The sequence below is a fragment of the Indicator indicator genome, chromosome 4 (assembly GCF_027791375.1).
Source record: "Indicator indicator isolate 239-I01 chromosome 4, UM_Iind_1.1, whole genome shotgun sequence".
NCBI classification, from domain to species: Eukaryota; Metazoa; Chordata; class Aves; order Piciformes; family Indicatoridae; genus Indicator; species Indicator indicator.
This window is the reverse complement of record NC_072013.1, coordinates 19,027,729-19,048,411: the sequence shown is the minus strand read 5'-3', so window position 1 is coordinate 19,048,411 and position 20,683 is coordinate 19,027,729. Positions and strand designations below refer to the sequence as shown.

General features: G+C 41.8%; 2 protein-coding genes across 3 annotated transcripts in view; one reads left to right on the top strand and one right to left on the bottom strand.

The window, feature by feature from the left end:
• BTBD7 (BTB domain containing 7) overlaps window positions 1-4,047 on the top strand; it is a 28,246-nt gene extending 24,199 nt beyond the window's left edge. For both annotated transcript variants that reach the window (XM_054400566.1, XM_054400565.1), the window contains 3 exons: window positions 458-636; window positions 1,413-1,841; window positions 3,232-4,047. In XM_054400566.1, coding sequence (XP_054256541.1) covers window positions 458-636; window positions 1,413-1,841; window positions 3,232-4,047 — 1,424 coding nt within the window. The remainder of the gene's footprint in view (window positions 1-457; window positions 637-1,412; window positions 1,842-3,231) is intronic.
• A 6,581-nt stretch (window positions 4,048-10,628) lies between these two features.
• Window positions 10,629-20,578, bottom strand: UBR7 (ubiquitin protein ligase E3 component n-recognin 7). Its single transcript, XM_054400085.1, has 11 exons — window positions 20,414-20,578; window positions 20,119-20,252; window positions 19,267-19,327; window positions 17,282-17,377; window positions 16,106-16,159; window positions 14,845-14,950; window positions 13,492-13,676; window positions 12,871-13,002; window positions 12,325-12,487; window positions 11,711-11,772; window positions 10,629-10,932 (listed from the first exon to the last, which is right to left on the bottom strand). Exons 1-11 carry the CDS (start codon window positions 20,576-20,578, stop codon window positions 10,840-10,842), a joined length of 1,251 nt encoding a protein of 416 aa, XP_054256060.1. The 3' UTR covers window positions 10,629-10,839.
• Window positions 20,579-20,683: the final 105 nt, after the last annotated feature.

The window sequence follows — 20,683 nt, the reverse complement described above, 5'->3', positions numbered from 1 at the left end:
ATGGTCTTGTGCTTATAGAATTGCACTGAAAGTGTGAAGCGTATGCTAACAACAACAAAAAAATGTATGAATTCTTGGCCTGTAGAACTCGTGAAGGAACATTCAGTTACTATTTAAGATATCCTGCCCCCTTCCCAAATAGTGAAATTCCTGCATCATAAAGGGTTTACAAAGAAGGCTGTATTTGTGGCTCATTCTAGCAGAAGCTGGACAAGTGGTGTATATAGCTTCATCTGTGTCATGTGTGTTATGTGTGGCTTGATAATGCTTCAAGGAACATGTGTAACTTGAATTGTTTTTGTCAGAATGCTTCTTGAAATAAAATGAAGCCAAGCCAGCTTGGTGTTAGAACCTTTTTCGTGCAGATTTAAATCTTACCATTGCAATCAAACTTAATTCTCTCAGTTCAGAAAGCAATCTCACTTCTCCCCCCATTTCATTCTCTATTTTGCTGCAGTCCCCAATCTCCTCATTGTAAAAGAGATGATCAGACGCCTGCAGGAGCTGCGTCACACTGAGCAGGTGCAAAGAGCCTACGCTCTTAATTGTGGAGAAGGTGCCACAGTCAGTTACGAGATTCAGATTCGTGTGCTGCGAGAGTTTGGACTTTCTGATGCTGCTGCTGAACTTCTGCAGGTATGAGAAATTATTATTTAAGACCACAAATGCTTTGATTCTGTTGTGCTTATGAACTGACGTGACTCTGTGATCTGCAGTAAGAGAACTACTTTGCATGTGCAGATGCAAAAACGATTTGAAATATCTGTGCAGCTTTAGAACTGTTCAAGTGCAAATCAGGGTGAGACTGTTGTGGATTTGATGTGTGTGATTTTTGTAAATGTGCAAGTGCAATGCATAAACGTTTTTCTCAGGATTGTTACTGTTCAGGGTTCTCTTACTGACACAGATTTTGTGGACTAAAAAAATTTACTCAGAGGTAGCTGATGAGAATTAGTCAAATCATAACTAGACACCTGGGTTATGATTTGTTCTTGAATGGGAGAGGAGAAAAAGTAACTAGTAGGGTAGGTTGGCATAGTACATAGCACGACTGGGAAATTGAAAATACCACTTCCGTTTGTATGCTGCCATTGAAGCAAACGTATTTCTAGTTAACTTACACAGTGACTCTGATGCTCGTTATGTTCCTTTAAAAAAGAACAACAACAAAAAAATTCCACCGTAGCTGCGATCAGCTCAAGTGTTGAACTTTTAGGTGGCTGTTGTGGTTTTGAGCACAGACAGCTGTTTTAGGTGGCTGTTGCTGAACCCAATACAGTGGCTCAACCAGTCTGTTACAGTGCTACCTGATTTCTAGTTCCAGCGTGTGCTAGTTTAGGAGATTTTTTTTTTTTTTTTTTATAGACAATTTCCTGCTTTGCTTTGTTACACCTGGGTTTTGTCCTTTGCAGAATCCTCACAAGTTCTTTCCTGATGAGCGATTTGGAGATGAAAGTCCACTCCTGACCATGAGACAGTCTGGACGATGTCGTGTTAACAGCACTCCCACTGCAGAAACCATGTTTACAGAACTGGACTCTCTTGTGGCCTTCCATCCTCCATTGCCCCCGCCTCCACCTCCATACCATCCACCAGCAACTCCTATTCACAACCAGTTCAAAGTGGGCTGGAAACAAAGGGTGCCAAGTCAACATCCCTCCCGTTCTTTTTCTTACCCATGTAATCACTCACTATTCCACTCCCGAACTGCTCCCAAAGCTGCACCGCCTGTCTACTTGCCCAGTGTTAAAGCAGCACCTCCTGATTGCACTAACACTACAGGTCTGGGGAGACAAACAGTGGCTGCAGCAGCAGCAGTGATGGCAGCTGAGAAGCAAGGAGTAAGTATTATGATTTCTCCTGCCTGTTTCTGGCCACTTAAAGTATCCTATAGAGAGGAACTGGAGAGAGTTTTTATGATGAAGTAACTTGGCTTTGTTAAATAAAAGAGCATCTTTATTAGTTACGAGGAGAGTTTTCTACAGAATGGGCTCTCAGCATTCTGCATTCCAAAGGTGTACACTGATGCCTGGGAGAAAGAATGCTCCAGGGGCAGGAGCATTTTGGAGACATAAGTGGGACTTGCAAGTCTTCTGAAAAATAGGTTACCCTACATTGAAACAGAGTACCAGCAGTTTCAGTAGCAGACTGATGCTATAAATCATGAGTTGTTTTGGCAATTCACAGGTAAGTAGTCCTGAAGAAAAGAGATGTGTATGAAGGGAAGCTATGGAGAATGTGCAAAAGATACAAAAATGAGTAGACATGCAGAAAGTGTTAATTTCAAATACAAAGGGGTTCATAACAGCATTTAAAGACAATCATAGCTGCTGAACTACAATATGAGGCAATGAAAACAATGCATTAGAATATATTGGACAAAGATAGCTTTGTGAAGTACATTAAGTGGTAAATAAAAAATCTGGTAATTTTTTTTCTGCAGTGGAAAACCTTTCAGTGAACGGTTATGTCATACTAAGATCCTGCTCTTTATATGCAGATTTGATTGAGAGTTCTAAATGGAATCATGGATTTTAAATTTTTTTCCCCTATATATATTACACTCCTTTTTTATATTTTAGGTTAAATATTTCACTTCAAATTAATGTTTGTTCAAGGGTGAGTTTTGCAGCATGTGATCAATACTGACGTCACTAAGGAAATTATCTAGTGCTTATTCTCACATTACAAATATTTCTGCTGGAATGTTTCTATTAAAAAATGCAGGGAGAAACATAGTATGGGCAATATCTTCTGTATTTTTGTTTGCAATTTGTAAGTTACTAGAATCAGTGATTGCTATATTTGTTTTCATCAGAAACTATAATTACAAGTAGAAATTTTAACTTTTCTGTCAGGAATACTTGTCTCTGAGTTCTGCACTGAGTACATTGTTCAATTTGATAATTGCAAGTGCCTTAATAGAGGCTCACCTTTGAGAGTTTGACAGTGTGTAGGTATTTACTGTATACACAAGACAACAAGCTATTAAGAAGCTGTTATTGTGGCACAGCAGCTTCATGAAGTAAAGAAGTTGTTTTAAGTTAGTAGGAAGGTGAAGGCTGGAGGATCCACATGTTCTTTAAACAGTGTAGGAAACTTGCAGGCTGAAGCTGAGCTAGGCAAAGGTACATCAGGAGAATACTGTTTGTATTGCAGAAACTGTCCTAAATATGGTTTGTCTTTAGCTTTTGCTTTGTTTGCATGGACCATTTTTTGTTTCTTTTCCAGTGTACTCAGCCCTTGCTAAATGAACTGATGCCAGATATTGCAATGGGTGTGTCAGCAATGTCTTTAAAAGACAGAAGATTACCAGAGCTGACGGTCGACACCGAACTAAGCCAGACGGTTACAGAGGTAGGGCCTGGTCCACCCCAGCACATTTCCTGTATTCAGAACAGACACATGCCCACTTCTCGAAAGAAACATGCAATAGAGCAAAAAATAGATGCTCGAGAAAATCAGCAGGAATATCCTGACTTCTATGACTTCTCTAATGCTGCATGCAGACCCTCTACTCCAGCACCCAACAGGCACAGCCCTTTGCCTTCACAAGGCATATATTTTGGCCCAGATTTGTATAGCCACAATAAGGCATCACCAAGTGGCTTAAAGTCAGCCTATCTACCTTCCCAGATATCTCCTAAAAAGCCAGAGGATTCTAGGAGGGAATACCTGCTCTCCCAAGATGGGCATCAACACAGACAAAAGAATGAACCAATACACCTTGATGTCTTAGAACAACCTCCCCAGCGGCTGGACTTGGCGTTGGCTACCCAGGAAAATACTGGTAATGGCCCGGTTCACATCAGGGGAAGAACAAAAATGGAAACAGATCTAACCTATGGGCTAACCTCCAACAGACCTTCACTCTCTGCATACCCCTCTGAAATGCAAGAAGAGAGACCCAGTAGGAGACTGGCAGATGATGAACCATTGGAACATGGAGCACAGAGAAATGCAGAGTTGGAAAGGGAGGATGCAGTGAGCAGAGGAAGGAGGTCTCCAAACAAACCAGATTTTCTGTATAAAAAATCTGCCCTATGAAAGCAACCTTCACTATTTCACTGTGCCTAAGAGTCGTAAACATCCCATTCTTTGCAACGTTTGGCCTGACTTCTGTCAGACAAATTCATTCATGCCAGCAGATAAATTCAGCTTCTTTCACTTCTTTTGTACATTGCTTTATTAGAGACAGCATGTTATCAATTTCTTTTTAATGCTGCTTCTGGTTTTATTTTGTGGGAAATTGTTTTTGGAGCACATTTGATTAAGCCTTTTGAGGAAAAAAAAAAAAGAAAAACAAACGCTGGTACCTTTTTTCTACAACCTGGTAGCCTTTTGCACCTGTACATCTATTTTAGTGTATTAGTTTTGTACTAATATGTTAAGCTTTATTGTCACATTTAAAGGACTGTATTTTCATACTTTTGCATTTTCCCTTTCACCTGCCAATTCCCTGTGTGCATTGAGTTGCACATTATGAAATGTATTTTCTTACAGGATAGCAACAATGCATTTATTTTTTAATTATAGGAATTCCAAAGAACAGCACATCAAAAATACTACATTTTTAGTTACAGTTTTGTTTGTTTAGATCTGCAATCTTCCTGATTTTTATGACTGTGGCAAGAATCTAGTCCAATGTTTTGTTTGAAAAGTTCTGGCAGCTGGTCTTACCCTTACATAGCAAGCCCACTTCAAGAATTATATTTGGGTTTTTAAGATTCCAGGGGGATATTTAAAAGTCCAAATTTCAGTGAAATTCACTGGGATCTGGCAGTCTGATTCTGTTTGCTTTCTTGATTCAGCTGTGACCATGGAGAACTCCATGATCACCCAGAAACCCTTATTAGATCAAAATTGTGTTTGCCCATGCAGAAATAAATGTAGAAATACTGTAAAAATTATAGTAATAACTTGTTCTTCCAGATACCCATATGTGAGGGTAAGTGAAGGCCAGAGTTAAGGATTCATGCTAAATCCTGGCGTGTCAGGAAGGTAAGGCATGGTGTCTTCGCTGTTGCCTGAATGGTAACCCTACATTTGAGAGGGTTCCCTCTCCAACAGAGGTGCTGAGGTGACTTGCTCCTTGCCTTGCTTTCTCCTGCCTACGATTAAAAAAGGGCTTCTCTCTTAGTGATGTCGCTCAGTGTTCCTTACCTGATCTGAAGTGTTGCTGACTTCATAATTGCAGCTGTTCTGTGAACAAAGTCGAAGAGTAACTGCTCTAGCATCATGAAATGTGCAAAGCTTTAGCACTCTTAAATTACACCTCCATTTCCTGACTTTGCTTTTTTAAAGCACAGAAATGAGATTAATCTCTTACAGTATGAAAAGGGAATGACAGTGATCTGGGCTGGCTCCCTGCCACTGGGTTGGGGTGAAGCAGTGCAGCGTGCGTAACTGTTATTAAAATCAAATGCATCCTTAATACTTACATGGAGTTTTTACCATGGATTCCTTGCATTTAGGATAGGGATCTGTTGCCACTGCAGTGTAGTGATTCCTGGTAAAGGCCTATTTGGGTTTTTTTTAACTGCAATTTCTATGAGGAAGAATTTCCCTTGAGGACTACTTTAAGATTAGGTTGTGTTGTTTCCTGCAGTTCAAGATGCTTAATGCTATTTAAACAGAAATCTTTCTGCCACTTCTAGTTGATGGCAGATTCTTATTTCATTAAAAAGGCCTGGTAACACCACAATGTAATAGAAATCTATTGAATACTGCATTTCCAATCTACCGAGTAGCTTCTAGATACATGAAGATGTGGGTGTTTGAACTGATAAAACCTACTGTCTCCTGCATATGCATCTATAGGCCTCCTCCTGTGAGTGACCTGCAGACACTCCTTTTGAGATGCAGCCATGGAATGTATGGTGTAGGATTGAAGGAGAAACTTGTCTAAACTGCACAGGCGATGTCTTGTGGGTAATGCAAGATGTCTTGTTGGTTGGTTGGTTTTTTTCTCCTCTGTCCACCTTTTTAATTTGTTTGGGGGTTTTTGTTGTCTTTTTTGTTTGGGTGTTTTTTTGGTTTGTTGTTTTTTTTTTTTTCCCCACAGTTAAGTCACTTGGCAGTCCTGACCTCATCTCCAATGTGTAGTATTTCCATGGGGCTGTAGTGTAGAATATTGTTAAATGTAAGAAGGTGTCAGTGATGGGACTGATGTTCATTAGGTTTCTTCTGAAGGTTTCAGCACAGTGCTGTCCAACTGTGTAGCTCGCCAGCACTAGAAGCATTAACTTTCGTTACACACACACTTACATCATATGTATGTTAGTGGTTCAATTACTAAAGTCAGAGCTGTCTTCAGAAGATTTACTATTCTGAATAATTTAGTTTTACCTAAAGTTGATAAATGTACTTTGAGAAAAGTGTTTTGGTTACTATAGCTGGATGTGGCACTGTGTGCCTGAATAGAGATGAGGCAGAAATCTACAGATGTAAATTGTTGTCTTGAAATTTGTGCGGATGTGGCTGAGGAAGACTGAGAGGTTTTGAGGTTATGGCTTGAGGAAAATCATTAAATGCTTTAGCTTTGTAATAAGCTGGCAAGAAGTGCCTCTAGGGGGGACATGCCTGCATTTTAGAATACAAAAATTGCTTCTGAAGTCTCAGAAATGAAGCAGTATTAAAACAAGACTGAAGTGTTTAAAATAGGTGCAAAATAAAGGCAACTCCTTCTGAGGCCACAGAGACAATCAGGCCACGTAGACAATCTGCGTTTTCGCTTGTGTATTTTGAGTTGGGAAGAAGATAGTAGTTAATGGCAGCTGCTAATGGCTGATTAGAAGTGGAAAAGAAGGATTTGTTAAATTACTGGAACTGTATTTTCATACTCCAGTGCAGGATTTCCTGTTTTGTTGGACTTGCAGGGGAAGGGGAAAGAGACCATGTTTATTCTTCATGGAAGCTTTATTGAGAAACTAGTGTTCATCATACATCATCTCACTCACACAGCACACATTACCTGTGCTACCTGCTACTTCTTGTTCTCTATCTACTAAACTTTGGTGCAGAAGCTCCTTGTTTACATGAAGCACTTTCTGATTAGGCTGGAAATAAACATGTTTTCCTCCTGTAAATTTGATGGAGATAACAGATGACTGTGTTTTGCTTGAGGACAGAGGTATGAACATTTTCTTGAATGAGGAAGACTTGTGCTCCTTGTTCTATTAAAAGAGAGCTCAGATTTTCATTTAGTGAGCAACATGCAAAAACTTCTTAATCCCCTTTCCCTGACCCCATCCTTTTTTCCTTAATCTATGGATTAATAACTTAATTCCTGAAAGATGTTCTTTCTTTGAAATGTTTTGTTGTTCCAGAGTTACTGTTGTTGTGTATTAATAACTGCTGTGTTGATTGGCAGTTCTGTGTATCTTTCCTGTTCTACAGGGGGTTCATTTCTGATAGTTAAGGCTGTGGCCACCTGTACTTGTAAGCCTTGGGTTTTGGTCCTGGAATGCCCTCTTTGTCTTATGGGTTTCTTTGGTTTGGGTTTGGGGGTGGGGTTGTGTTTGGATTTTGGTTTGATTTTGTTTGTTCTTTTTTTGTAAGAATACTCACATGCTGTTTGAGGCACTGTTCTAATAATTCAGTGTTTCTGTGGTAAAGGTGGTGTTGAGCTCTGCCAAACACAGGGAACAGCTGAGAGAAAATTGTACAACAGTGTTTGGGGTTTCTGTAATTATCTGTACCACCAGAAGGTATCCCTGCCTTCAGCAACATTATGGTTTTGTTTCCTGTCCTTGTGTTGTTACTGGTATAAAGTCAAGTGCCTTCAATGCTAAAGGCTCAGAAAACTTTCTTAAACTGACTTCATGTCCTATGCAAGTGTTTTTTCTACAACCTGCATAACCAGTACTTTGTAAAACTTGTTTACGCTTCAATTGTACATAGTGTTTTTTAAAAAAAATAGTATTTTTATTTAGGTACCTCCAGACTTGAATTCTAGTCTTGTGTGATGCATTGTAAAACAATACATTTCTCTTTTGAGTACCATTACAGTTGTAAAAAGGTTTTCACTGGTTCTATTTTTCTACTGTTGCTGAGAAGCATGTAACACTGACTTTATCCCACGTATAGTTGGCATTTCAAATAAATGGCTTGTCTAGAACATGCTTGTGCGGCTTCTTCTGATGGACGGCTCCCAGCAGGCTGCTGCAGCGCTGCCAAGCAGCTGAACCCACCCTCATGTCCTTATGCACAACTGGCTCTGACCTGTGGCTGTGGGGAAAAGAGCAGTTAAAGCACATCAAAAAGTGTCCTCCAACAGTAAAACACCCATGAGGTTTGTTGTTCCTTCTTGCAGGGAGGAAAAAGTGCACAAAAACGGTTTGAACATCAAGGATCTGATAGAAAGCAGTGTAAGATGAGAAAGAATTCAAAACTAATGGCTCTGCTCAAGCAGCTTATTGAAAATGAAAAAGTACTTCAGTGAAATAGTTCAGTGAGTTCTGGCTAGAGCTTAATTCACTGAGACTATTCATGATGAAAGGGAATAGGATTACTCACAGTCAAGGCAGTAGGACTTAGTCCTTGATCTATGAAGTGTTTCTTTTCTCAGCAAACCATCTAGACAAAGATGTATTCTCTTCTGGATTTGCAGTCATCCTGCATCAGCTGAATATTCATTACCTCTCTTCTACAGAAACAAGTGCTTCACTGCTTCAAAGAGGTGACTTGAGTTTAAAAGCATGTCATCCAGCAGCAGAACACTTTTATGTACAACAACATACTTGGGTTATGTCCTGATAGAAATGGGGGGTGGGATGGAGAGATAGAGTGCTGTATAAATGTTAAATACGACACTTTCATTCCTGCATCTGGGAAGATGAGTTCTAGGAGCAAATTCCTGACCTAAACAAGTGTAACATTTACTGTTACAGGTTTCCTGTTCATTTAGCAATGGAGTTTTCCTAAGTCTGTGAACTTGTCAGAAGACAGGATGCCTCACTTCAGGAAAAAAGCACAACTGCATCAACAAAGCTGAAAAGGGGGATTGTTAGGGGCTGGACCCACTTCAGGTACACCCTACTCTGACTGTAATACAAGCTGATGCCAAAACCAGACAATGCACATTGTCACTGCTGACCCAGTGGTGTGAGATTGTAGCTGTAGGTAACTCTTCTGTGGAAAGTACAGAGGAAATGTCATCCTATGTTGCTTTGTCTCCTGCTCTAAATTGTAGTGTGATGCCAGCCTGTTTCACACCAGCCTGCAATGCTGTAGGTGAGGGGAGAGGCAAAGGTCTAGAAGCACCAAGCTTGTCTGAGCCCCTGAGATGTATGTCTGTACAGCTAACACATCATCCATGTCCTGCCCTCTGTTTGGCCGGTTCATGGTTGGAAATAAACTGTTAGAGCAGCACTTCAAAAAACTGGGACAGTAAAGATTGAACAGTTCTTTAATTTTGAGATAGTGGCGTTAGAGATGCAGTTACAACTCTCGTAACAGTTGCTACAAAAAAGAAGAGTGCATACACTACCCAGAGTTTAAAGCAACTACTCATTTTGCATGAAACAAGCAGATGAGCTGAGCCTCTACTCTAGAACTAGCTTTTGTAAATGAAGTAGTCAGGAACAATTAATAGAGATCAGGATCGAGAGAGGTCTGCTTTTCCTCTCAAAAGTTAGTAACATAAAAGCAGAAGAGTACTCCATGGCAAAGAAATCCTCCAAGTAGATAACGCAGGAGTTTAAAAATTAGAACTTCCTTTAAGTACATTCTGGGATTTGAGGGTAAAGAAAACTAAAAACTACATTAGGCTCCAAACTCCAAAAAGTCAGTACTTAATTGTAGCTAAGTGTAGCTTTGTAGAAGTCAGCAAAACATGTCCTGTTCCATGATTATCACAGTGATTATAAAAAGATGTTTGTTTTAGACTGTTGCAAAATACCAGGATCCTGCAGTATTTTCAGGGACATTTATGAAATAGAATAATTTGTGATAGACTAGTTTTCAAAACCAAAGCGCATTTAATTCCCAAAACCACCCTGCCCCTCCCTCTGCTGCTTAAGTTGCAGTTTAGTATCTCCTCCTAGAAACTGTTTATATTCTAGTGAGTGGATAAAGTTCATGTGACAATTATTTGCATGTAAAACATCACTATGCATTATTAGAAACAAAGTTTTTGAATTTATAAAAAACAGGTAGAACATTCTCTTGTGTCAAGCCTAACCTCTGATTTCTCATTTTTCCACTCTGGAAGTGCTCCCTGGGCAGGTAAAGAGTGAGCATGGGGAAGTACAGTGCCGATGAGTTCACCTGAGGTGACCCAAATGTTAGAATGCAATTTCATCCAACAGCCCTGGCCCCAATGCACATCTGCTTTACCCCTTCAGGAGCTGTGCCTGCCTCACAGCCATGAACAGACACTCACATTGTGTTGGGGGCTCTCACACTACACCCCCAGGAGATGACACAGGGTTATGTAAAGTACGTTTGTAAAGCATGCTCAGTGTGCACTGCCTGTGCTGCCCAGAAGGTGGGCAGCACCCCCACCAGGTTTCAGTACAGTGACAGTTCCAGCTGCACAGTCAAACAGGTGACAGGCTGGAGGGCACAGAGTGGCACCCTGTCCTTGCAATGAGCTATTCTACCCCTTAAGAGAAGGCCAGCTTTCACAGCAAGGCCAAGTCTGTCAGCACTGAAATCCCAAAACGCAATGTACCTGTTAAGAACACAGTCACTACAAAGGAAGGAAGTATGAGACAAAAGTAAGACATTTCTTGGACAGTTGTATTTTGATGAGAAGCCAAATACTGAAGATGCCTCTTCTGTTTGCCAATGAATATCGTCTTCCCCATTGCATTTTCAGACCCAAACCTTTTCAGTCTAACTACAGTAGTACTGCATCCTGTTAGTCCGTTGTCTTTTCCGTGACTGAAATTCTTCAAAGAAGTGCTGAATGTCTTCTCTTTTAACCACCTGGGAAAGCAATACAAAACCCAAGTTGTGGTACAAGAATTCAATTAAACAATCCTTTTGTTTTCTTGTATGCTTCCCACATACAACACAAAGCACAGAAAAGCAAGTATCCCGAAACCTCTTCGCTACAGCTGCCGAAACAGCTTCCCTGTTGTACCCAAAGGAGATGATTAATACCAAATTCTGTAATCAAAGAATACAGATAGATGAACTGTCCAAAGGCAAAACAAGCACATGAAGCAAAGGTCCTGGTGGCGTTTTTAATGAGTTTGGCCACGTGCTTCTATCATCAGAAAAATTAACATAAAGCAAGATATTCACTAGCTCAACTAAGAATGGCAATTTCACAAATAAGCCAACAAAATGTGTGTGCTGATTAATAGTAACAAGCAATTCCTCCAAGAAAACCACTGACAAGACTGGCAATATTTAGTCAGTTCTCGTTTTTCTAAGGGTTTAGATTAACTCTAAGAAAATACATAAAGAGCTTCTTTCCCCAAATACTGTTCCTGGAAGAAAAGTAGTTTCACTTAAAGAGCTGCTCTCAGTACTTTACAGACAGATCTGAAGCTCTCTCCCACCTCTTAACGTCATTAAGGAAATGCAACTTTTAAATTCCAGTCAATCACGAATTTCTAATTGCAGCACCAGCAGCTCCAAGAGACAGGAAAAAAAACCAAAAAACTTTAACGTATCATAGTATTAAACACCCACCCCTCAATGGTATTTTAAAACACGTTTTCTAGCAACAGATCCTGCAAGTTGAGTTGAGCCTTACCGTTCCCTCATCTGCAAATCTCCTGAGATAGTCAGTCAGTTCTGTCTTTAAATCATTGTATTCTGGATGGAGAAGTGAAGGCAAGGGAAAGAAAAAAAAATAAACAAAACAGTATTAGTTTAACACTGCCTCAAGAAGACAACTTGTTTTACTTCCTCTTTCCTAAGGCACATCTAGCTTTGAACATGATTCTAAGTAATAATAAATAATAACAATAATGCTACCAGGGAGCACCTTGCACCCCAGTTTCACGTTGGCTGGCACTTGCCCAGACAACAGCAGATTGCCCAAACAAAAGAACAAGGTAAAATAAATAAGCCAACAGCAGAAATGTAAATTAATGTTTATCTATTCATGTTACAAGAAATTATCAATACAATATCTAAGTTAAATAGGGTAAAAGTTCCTAAATGTAAGCTGAAGATGCAAAACTGGGCCAGAGAGGACAAGCTTCTCCAGAGAAACTAGTTGTGGTGTGCAATCTGTCATACAGTCTTCTACATGTCACTTCAAGAACAATTTGGTACTTCACTGCAAGATAGGATTCTCATCCCTTATGGGAAACTGTTCACTTGAAGTGCTAAGCCAGACCATAGAGAAGAAGCTGTATTTACCACAGATGAGTTCTACTTGCTGGACTCTGTTCATGCTGTTAAGGGTGTCCATTAAAGGATCTCTCCTCTCTGTTTCTTGGTCACTGGTACCTTTGTTTTCATAAGCCAAGACAGTGTCACATTCATCTGTCAGGAACTGGACCTCAAGCTCTGAATACATTTTCTAGGGGACAAAGTAAGATTTCATTCTAAACTTCTCAGATGAAGATGCTCTTGCCCAGTTCTTTCTGTGTTCAGTATCACAAACAATAAAAGTAGTAATGTAAATATTTTATCCAGCATTTCAGACACCTCCCCACGACAACAAAGCAATACTGGATTTAAGCAGCAAAGAAAACAAACATTTAGAAGCTCCTTCGTGCTGTATTGATTCAGTGTGGATTCAGTGTGTTTCTCTATGTGGAGCAGAGGGGTTTTTTAGGTGTTGATATGCAGAGTAAGAACATTTACAACAGATTTTATTTACAAGCTTCCCTTAAAAGATTCTCTAGGAGATGCTCCCTGCCTCCCCCATGTCAATGATAGTAATGACCACAGAATACATACCAAACAGTCTTCACAGGTGCATAACTTGCTTCTCCAGTTTGATGGCCAAAAGGTGGCAGCATCTTTTTTGACAAATGGCTTGCTTTGGAGTTCTTTCAGCTTGCAGACTGGCACCTCATTCTTAGCAACTACCTGAATTAAAAAGAGTGTTCAGTACTCACTTCCAACACACTGTGTTCTCTCCAGCACATCATTTTCATTCTGCAAGATCTTTATCTCAGATACACTTACTTTTATAAACAAACCTCTACTGCCGCTGCAATGGCTGTAACTGTTTTTAAAAAAATGGGAGATAGACTATCATGCAAATGCAGCTGCAATGCATAATACCCCTCTGCTAGAACAAACATGGAAGTTACCACAGGGTGACTGACAAGAAGGGATGGATCTAACCAGTCTGCACACAGACATTACACCCTTATCACCCATTTCTACAACCACGTTCCACAGCCTATGCTGTGCTCCACAGAGACCACACATTTGAAGAGTCACTGAATGAAGAACATGGAAACAAACTGAAAGTGTTTATGTCTTCGCTGAACCTATACATAAAGAGGTGGGCTTCACTTCACATATCATCAGTATGAAAATGTACAGGGCAGGAGAGAAGGTCTGTTTTACCTCTGGACAGGCAGCCCCAGAGCTAGTGGAGGGTTCATTAAACTGTTCGATTTGGTTTTCCTCCTTCGTTTCCTGGTGTTCCACTCCACTTTCTTTTTTTATTTCTTTTTTCTGCTCTTCACTTTCCTCAACCTTCAGGACAATTCCTTCGTCTTCAAGGGAGTTCACTTTGGTCAAAGCAGGAACTGGAAGATACATACCCAGACAAGTGAAAATACAGTGCCTGACAACACACAAGCTACCACAGACATTCCCCCTGCTTTACAGTGCAGCATCAAAGAGCACCTGGACCACCTCCATACACTGCAAGGTCTGGATATACTCTACTGCTGTCCAAAGACACAGTGACCTAAGTATAGGAAGAAACTCCTCCATCTTTCACCATAGTTGTCTTCACCTCTCATATTCCTGTTCTAAAATACTCTGCTTCCCAAAATCTGAGAGGAAATACATTGCCACAGCTTAAGACAGCTCTGTACCAAAATGCTTGTCCTTGACTCCCCTCAGTAGCTATATCACAGAGTCAGTAGCTGTTGCATACTATTTTGCTGATTGTGTCAGTCCCTCATTTTCTCCACATACACTTAGGACAGGTTAACTTCACTAACCAGTTCCTTATTTAAAACAAGGTTTTCTTTCGCTGTCAGTTCAAATGCATACGGTATGACAAAGCTACTTAGGAGGAGGAAAACAAAAAAACAAACATAAACCCCCATTCTGTACTATATTTATATTGGAAGAGAACTTCAGGTAAACCAGCTTGGAATCCATTGAAATTTCTGGTCCATAACAGATCAGTCTGCAGCTGATATAAGCAACATTTAGGAGACTACATGAAACGAGCTCTTTCCACTGAAATCAAGTCATCTACCTTTCTGATACCACAGAGACCACACAGCAGAGTCCTGGTGTGACCGCAGAAAACCCTTGTCCTGAACACAGCCCCCGCTGTACTCAGAAAAAGGTTTTACACATTCATTTCAGATCAGTCTGCTTTTCACTCTTTGCTACTCACTCAGCTCTCTGCCACACTGGTTTCCTTGGATGGCTCTTCAGTTCTTTGGTCCAGTTCAGAAATTAAGTTAAGACAAGTATGAAATTCATCCATCTGTACACTAGCACATCTTTGATACATGAAACAGTGAGCACCATGGAAATAGGATTTAGGAACAAAAACTGCATTTCGTTTTTACAGAGTAGTTACTGCAGCCCCACGCATTCCACTGCTGGAGGCAAATGTCCAGTATAGTGAATATCACTTCCCCAACCACTCAAACAGAATTGTGTCATCAATAACCAGCTGTGAGAAACACACTAACGAAACATTGCCTCAGCTACCTTGGTTTTCATTACCTGCTATCTGCGCTGCATAGGCCCACAGGAAATGGCAGTGTTTCATGCAGGCTTGGCACACCATCTCATGGAAGTCTCCACTTTCAGGGGGAACTGTGCCAAGATGCTATCAAGGAGAAACAAGCACACAGAAATGAAGCATTCACTGCAGATCAACAGACTAAACTCTAGCTTTAGAGAAAATAAAACATCGAATGCCATCCTACTTTCAGCACAAGCACACACTCCTGCTAACTTTCTACAATGATTATCAGAATAACTTAAGGACTGGAAAAAGCTGATACAAATTCCAGGGAAAAACTGAAACAGTCTTCTTTGTGACAGCCTTTTATGCCTCCTACATACCCAGAAATCTCAGTCCTGTCTTTATCTCATTTCTAAACGTTATTCTTCTAAACTGTCCTAAACATAGGACAGGTCAATATACCTATTGCACACTGCATGTTTAAACACTTAAATAACTTAAGATTACCTCCTTACATCTGAGAGACTGTAAGATTTCATACTGAACTCAAGAAGAATTAGGTCCCAAAGCTCTCCATAAACTGGTGAGAAATATTTAAGCAATTAAAAGCACTTGGCAGCTTTCTTTAGAAAAGCAGGCTTGCGAAGCTCACAATAGGCACTGTAACAGTCTTCATGCATATATTTATACAAAAGAATCCTATAGTTCATCTACAAAACCTCTAATTGAAGCCAATCATCTTTTTTTTTTTTTTTTAATTGTCTGATCCTGCAGCTTCAAACACAGAATATCACTTGTGCCCTCAAGGCACAAGAGGCTACATCCTTAACACTTACACATTAAGTAGGGCACTCACTGAAGTGCTGAGCTGCTTTTAAAATATTTCCCCAAAGTTCCAATTAGGAACCAACTGCAGGATTTGTTCCTTGCCATTTAAAGGAATTACAATTTAAAAAGCTCACTAACGAACTAAAGGTAGTTAATGAGAACTTCTTCTCATTGATTCTACTGATTAGAATTTTCCTGATTAGAATTATAAAGTTAATATTTTATTCTGTAGTGTTAACCTTCCAAAAAGTAGAACTCTTCCTAGGATTTTTAGACTGAAGTGGACAGCAGAACAAGACTAAACTTTCAATATTCTTTCGCACAGGATGAAAAGAAATACCTTAGAACTCACACAGTAATCTTTTGGGAACTGGAGCCAATCTTCCCAAGTAAGAATAACCAGACAAATTTAACTGGCACTAACTTATTTCTATGCAAATGGTAATCCTGCTACTTATGTTTCCTTACCCTTCCATGGAACCAGTCTTCACAAACTATGCACTGGATCATCTCATCTGGAATCTAGATGAACAGTCATATTATTAGCATTACAGCAACCTCCAGACAACCTTTCACAAGCCTCAAACTGCAGTATTATGCAAAGCCTGCTCAAGTGAATTGCATTTCCCTCCTTCACTCACCCACAGGGAGCTGCCATTAATAAGCAGTTTCTGCTTCATTAGTCAGTTTGCTTCCCTGAAGTTCAACAGCACGTGTAATTTGTCATATTATCAAGAGTGCAGAAATTCCCATTGATCTAGTTTTCCCAGTAGAGCAAGACATTCTCACACAAAAGAGAAGTTAATGTTATAAGTTAATACATTCTTCCTATATTTCTTCACATAAACAGAAATGCACAGACAGGAAGCTTAGAGATGTTGATATTCACAGAAGAGAGATGTTGATATTCACGACATCATCAGGCTTGGATTAGAATGCCAGAATCCCACCTGAACTGCCCACAATGCAGCGCAGTGCAAACTGCTTTGTCATGAAACAGTTATTAATGATTACTTTAGACATGTTTAGTTATTTCTGAACTTCAGAGGCGAGTTTATAAAATGCTTTTTCTGTATTTGAAAGACTTGTGCCTTCCTTATTCTTTCAAATACCCTAACTTCTATGACTACAAACAAAAGTGTGCCTATGCAAGCCCAGTGAAATACTTTAATACTTCAGACAGAGAAAGTGTTTGAATTACTGTAGAGGAAAAGTAAAGCCAGTGCCACAAGACAAACTCTACCCATCCTACAAGCCTTGTCAAAGCACTTGTGTTGCAGGCACAAAGAAGCAGGTTCTCGTCTCTCCTAACACATGTAATGTGTTTATTCTGTACTTGCCACATTTCTGACAATAACGAAAAGCCACCCCCTAAGGGAACTCTGTAACTTTAGAGACAGAAAAGAAGTCAAGAGTGCAGTGTTTTGTCTTGCCTGTCTTTCAGGCATAAAGATATTCTACTATTTAATAAAAACTGGAAAATACTTTACACAGCACACAACAACCAAAAGCGATACTGGAACATGACATCTCTTAAAGTGGGATCTTCCCTGCAGAGTAGCTCAGTGACCACAACCACTCTTTGCACAGTGTTTTTTCATAAATACCATGTATATGGTTACTACTGTTTTTTGTATTTCTTACCTCATCTTCAGGATCAGGATAAGGTCTTTTACAAGTACAGTATAATCCATAGAAATTGTCATTATACTTATTTCCTGAATTCACTTTGCCCTTTTCCTAGAAGGAAAGGAAAATCACACAGAAGATGTCTCAAGAGACAATGCAATGAAAAACAAAAGACATGACATATAATCTAGAAAAATTCCATTCCTGTTCCACTTTAATTCACAGTATCAGAGAACATCTGTTTAGAAGAGACCTCAAAGATCATCCAGTCCAACCCTCAATCCAGCACTGAAAGGTCAACACTAAACCATGTCCCTAAGCACCAGGTCCACACGCTGCTTAAATACCTCCAGGTATGGTGACTCCACCACTGTTCTGGGCAGACCATTCCAATGTTTGATAACCCTCTCTGTGAAGAAATATTTCCTAATATCCAGCCTAAACCTCCCCTGGAGCAGCTTTTAACCATTTCCTCTAGTCCTGTCACTTGTCATTGAGGAGAAGAGGCTTGCCCCTCCTGGCTCCAACCTCCCTTCAAGTAGTTGTAGAGTGATAAAGTCTCCCTTCTGCCTCTTCTTCTCTAGACTGAACAACAGCTAGAAGATCCAAAAGAAAGATATTATCCAGGCACCTATGCTATACAGTGAGCAGGAGATAGGGCATGTGAGGAATACTGAAATTCAAAAGGAAAGAGGAAAAACAGTCTTTTTACCTTTGTAACAAATGGTAACTGTGGTGTTTGTCAAGCTACTGCTAACCTAAAACAGCATCAGAGTTTTGATCACCAAGCACACCTGTCTGCTGCCACTACAGCAACATCTGTAGACTGACTATGCACCTGCCCCTCCATCTGTTTTCAAACATCCATACTGTGATTCCAACCCAACTTTATTTAATCTTATCACTGAGCTTCCACTAAATTCATGTCATATAAGATAAGCCTCAGTCCACAGGAGATTATCTAAATTACAAGACATGCTGAATGAAATTCAATTACAGGTAATTGCTTTATAACAAACAAACAAAAAAGGCAGCTACTACAGCTGCAAGCAGAGGGCTTCAGCACTGCACATAGTCATAGGCTAAGGCCACCAGAGGCCCCTGCAGAAACAGCTGTGACCATTTATGATGCTACAAAACGCTTTCCACCACTGTCCTGACAAAGGAAGAACAGATGACATGAGCACCCTGTATCAGTGAAGTCAGCCAGGTTAACAGAGAGATGTTCAGTGTCACTTAACCTGTGCCACCGATTTTATTGATGCTGAAGAATAAACAATCACGTGATCCACTTCATTGACTCAAATGGGAAAGAGTAACATCTCTTAAAGTGTCACAGGTGTCTCTGTAAGGATCACTGCTCAGCAGCCTTAGGCTGATCCAGGCTAGCTCTGGATCTGGCCCAATTATGCCACAACACAATGGGCACATTCTGCACTTGGAGTGTTATTACCCTGGGAGCAGCACTGCAGTCAAGTCAAACAGATCCCTGTTGCTCCTTCCCAGAAGATTATGAGTCCAAAACACCCAGGAGTATGAAAGCACAGGAGGCTTAATATCGTAAAAAACTATCCCATCAGTAGGCTCTGGTGAACGTTTATTAAAGGCACTAACTCCAAAGGGAGGAAGGGCAGGCAACTGTCTCTTTGACAGCAGCACAAGGTTAAATTTCTTTAATACAACTGCAAACCTGCACCCCAAACACTTCTCCTGAAGCCAGCTTAAAACTAATGAGATGTATTAGTGCAGGCACCGCAAACACGCTTCTGGCATTATACTGACTCTGAATGCAGGACTGATGCATTCATGCCTACCAAGGATCAAACATTCATTCCCTTTGGTCCCTCAACAGTTCTACCTCCTGTTTTAATACTCCCATCTTGTTTAACTTTCTCAAAAAGCAGAAGCATTGCATGAGTCAATATTGGTCGAGGCAAGACACCAACCTCCCAGTACTGTTGTTTTGATTCTGTACATATGAAACCCATGTCTGAACTTACTGGGAGTAACTTGCACTGCAGATTTTTGAACTTGCTATTTCCACAGTCACAGCGGAAGTTCCTGGAAAGAAAAACACAGCATTTCACAGGTTTTATTAACTGAAAACACATCAGATTTTCTGTTCAATAGTACTTCTCAGCAGCTTGTTAGGAGCCATAAAAATATTTTTTCTGCTATTTAAACAATAGCAGCTGTCAGAACTGGCCAAAGGCCATTGCAGCCTTACCCTCTCACATTGTTCCTGGCAGGTCTCAGCTAACACCATCATTCGCAACAGCGCTTCACTGGGAGGCTGCAATGCTAGCCAACTCTGGGCATTGCAACTACCGCACTCAAAAACGCAAGCAAAAATGTGGTGTGGTTTGGTTTTGAAGGCTGGATCTGCAAAAGCGATTATGTCCGTGTGCTTCCTACTCAGACACATAAAGCTGTCAGTCATGGCTGGTGTGCCATGTAAATGGGGACACATGGGCACCTCTGTGACCTGACCTCAGCTGGCTGCGCAGCTCTGCTGGGAGCGGTGCAATTTCTATGATTCACACACCAGGACGCCGTCCCACCTCACTCAAATGCACTACACCCCCAGCCAGCTCACCACACAATGAGCCCTCCCGCAGGGAATAGCACCCGCGTCCCGGAGGGGAACGCAAGCGGTGCTGGCTGGCATTCCCAGCCCGCTAACGAGATCCGCCTTTGGCCCCGCGACGGCCAGGGCCCCGCAAGGGGCCGGGCGCTGCCACGGTGAAGCCTCGAGGCCGCTGCCCCGCAGGCGCGGGATGCTCAAGCCGCCCCCGCCCGCCCCCTGCGCGCTCTGCACCCCGCGCGCTCCGCCCACCCGCGCCGCCCCGCACCTCTTGGTGTAGAGTTCGAAGAGGCGGTGGGTACCGTGGCACTCATAGCTACAGGCGAGGCAGATCCCCGCCGGCTCCTCACCGGGCGGCGTGCAGGTGCTGCAGGCGTACAGCGCCTGCCTCTTCACGGCACCCTGCGGGGCGACACCAGCGCCGGTTATAGGTGGGCCACCAGGGGAGGGGTCCCGCCCGTGGCGGCCCCGCCCCAAGGCCCTCGGCTCCGCCTCCAGCCCCCCTGGAGGCTCCTGGCCCCGCGCCCCGCCCCGCCCCCCGCGGCGCCTGGCCCCGCCCCCACCTGCGAGTAGCTGCAGCGCTCGTGGTCGCTGCCCCCCAGTACAGCTCGCGCCTCCTTCTCGAGCTCCTCGTTCTCCGCCAGCACCTCCGCCAAGGAAACCACTGGCTCCTCCGCGCCGCCTCCGCAGCCGCTCCCCGGCTCGGCACCCTCCGCCGCCGCCTCCATCGCTGGAACGCGAGACCGTGGGCGAGTCGAGGCGGGAAACACGGCCAAGGCGCCAGAGGGCGCCACGGCGGAAGCGGAACTGCGCCTCTCACGTGACCGGGGCCG

Excerpts from the sequence above, each read along its gene's own strand:
- UBR7 (XM_054400085.1), bottom strand. The coding sequence starts at position 20,578 with ATGGAGGCGGCGGCGGAGGGTGCCGAGCCGGGGAGCGGCTGCGGAGGC. Across the intron at positions 17,378-19,266 it reads TGCAGTGCAAGTTACTCCCA|GAAAAGGGCAAAGTGAATTC; the intron begins GTAAGTTCAGAC and ends CTTTCCTTCTAG. Across the intron at positions 14,951-16,105 it reads AAGACTGGTTCCATGGAAGG|CATCTTGGCACAGTTCCCCC; the intron begins GTAAGGAAACAT and ends TCTCCTTGATAG.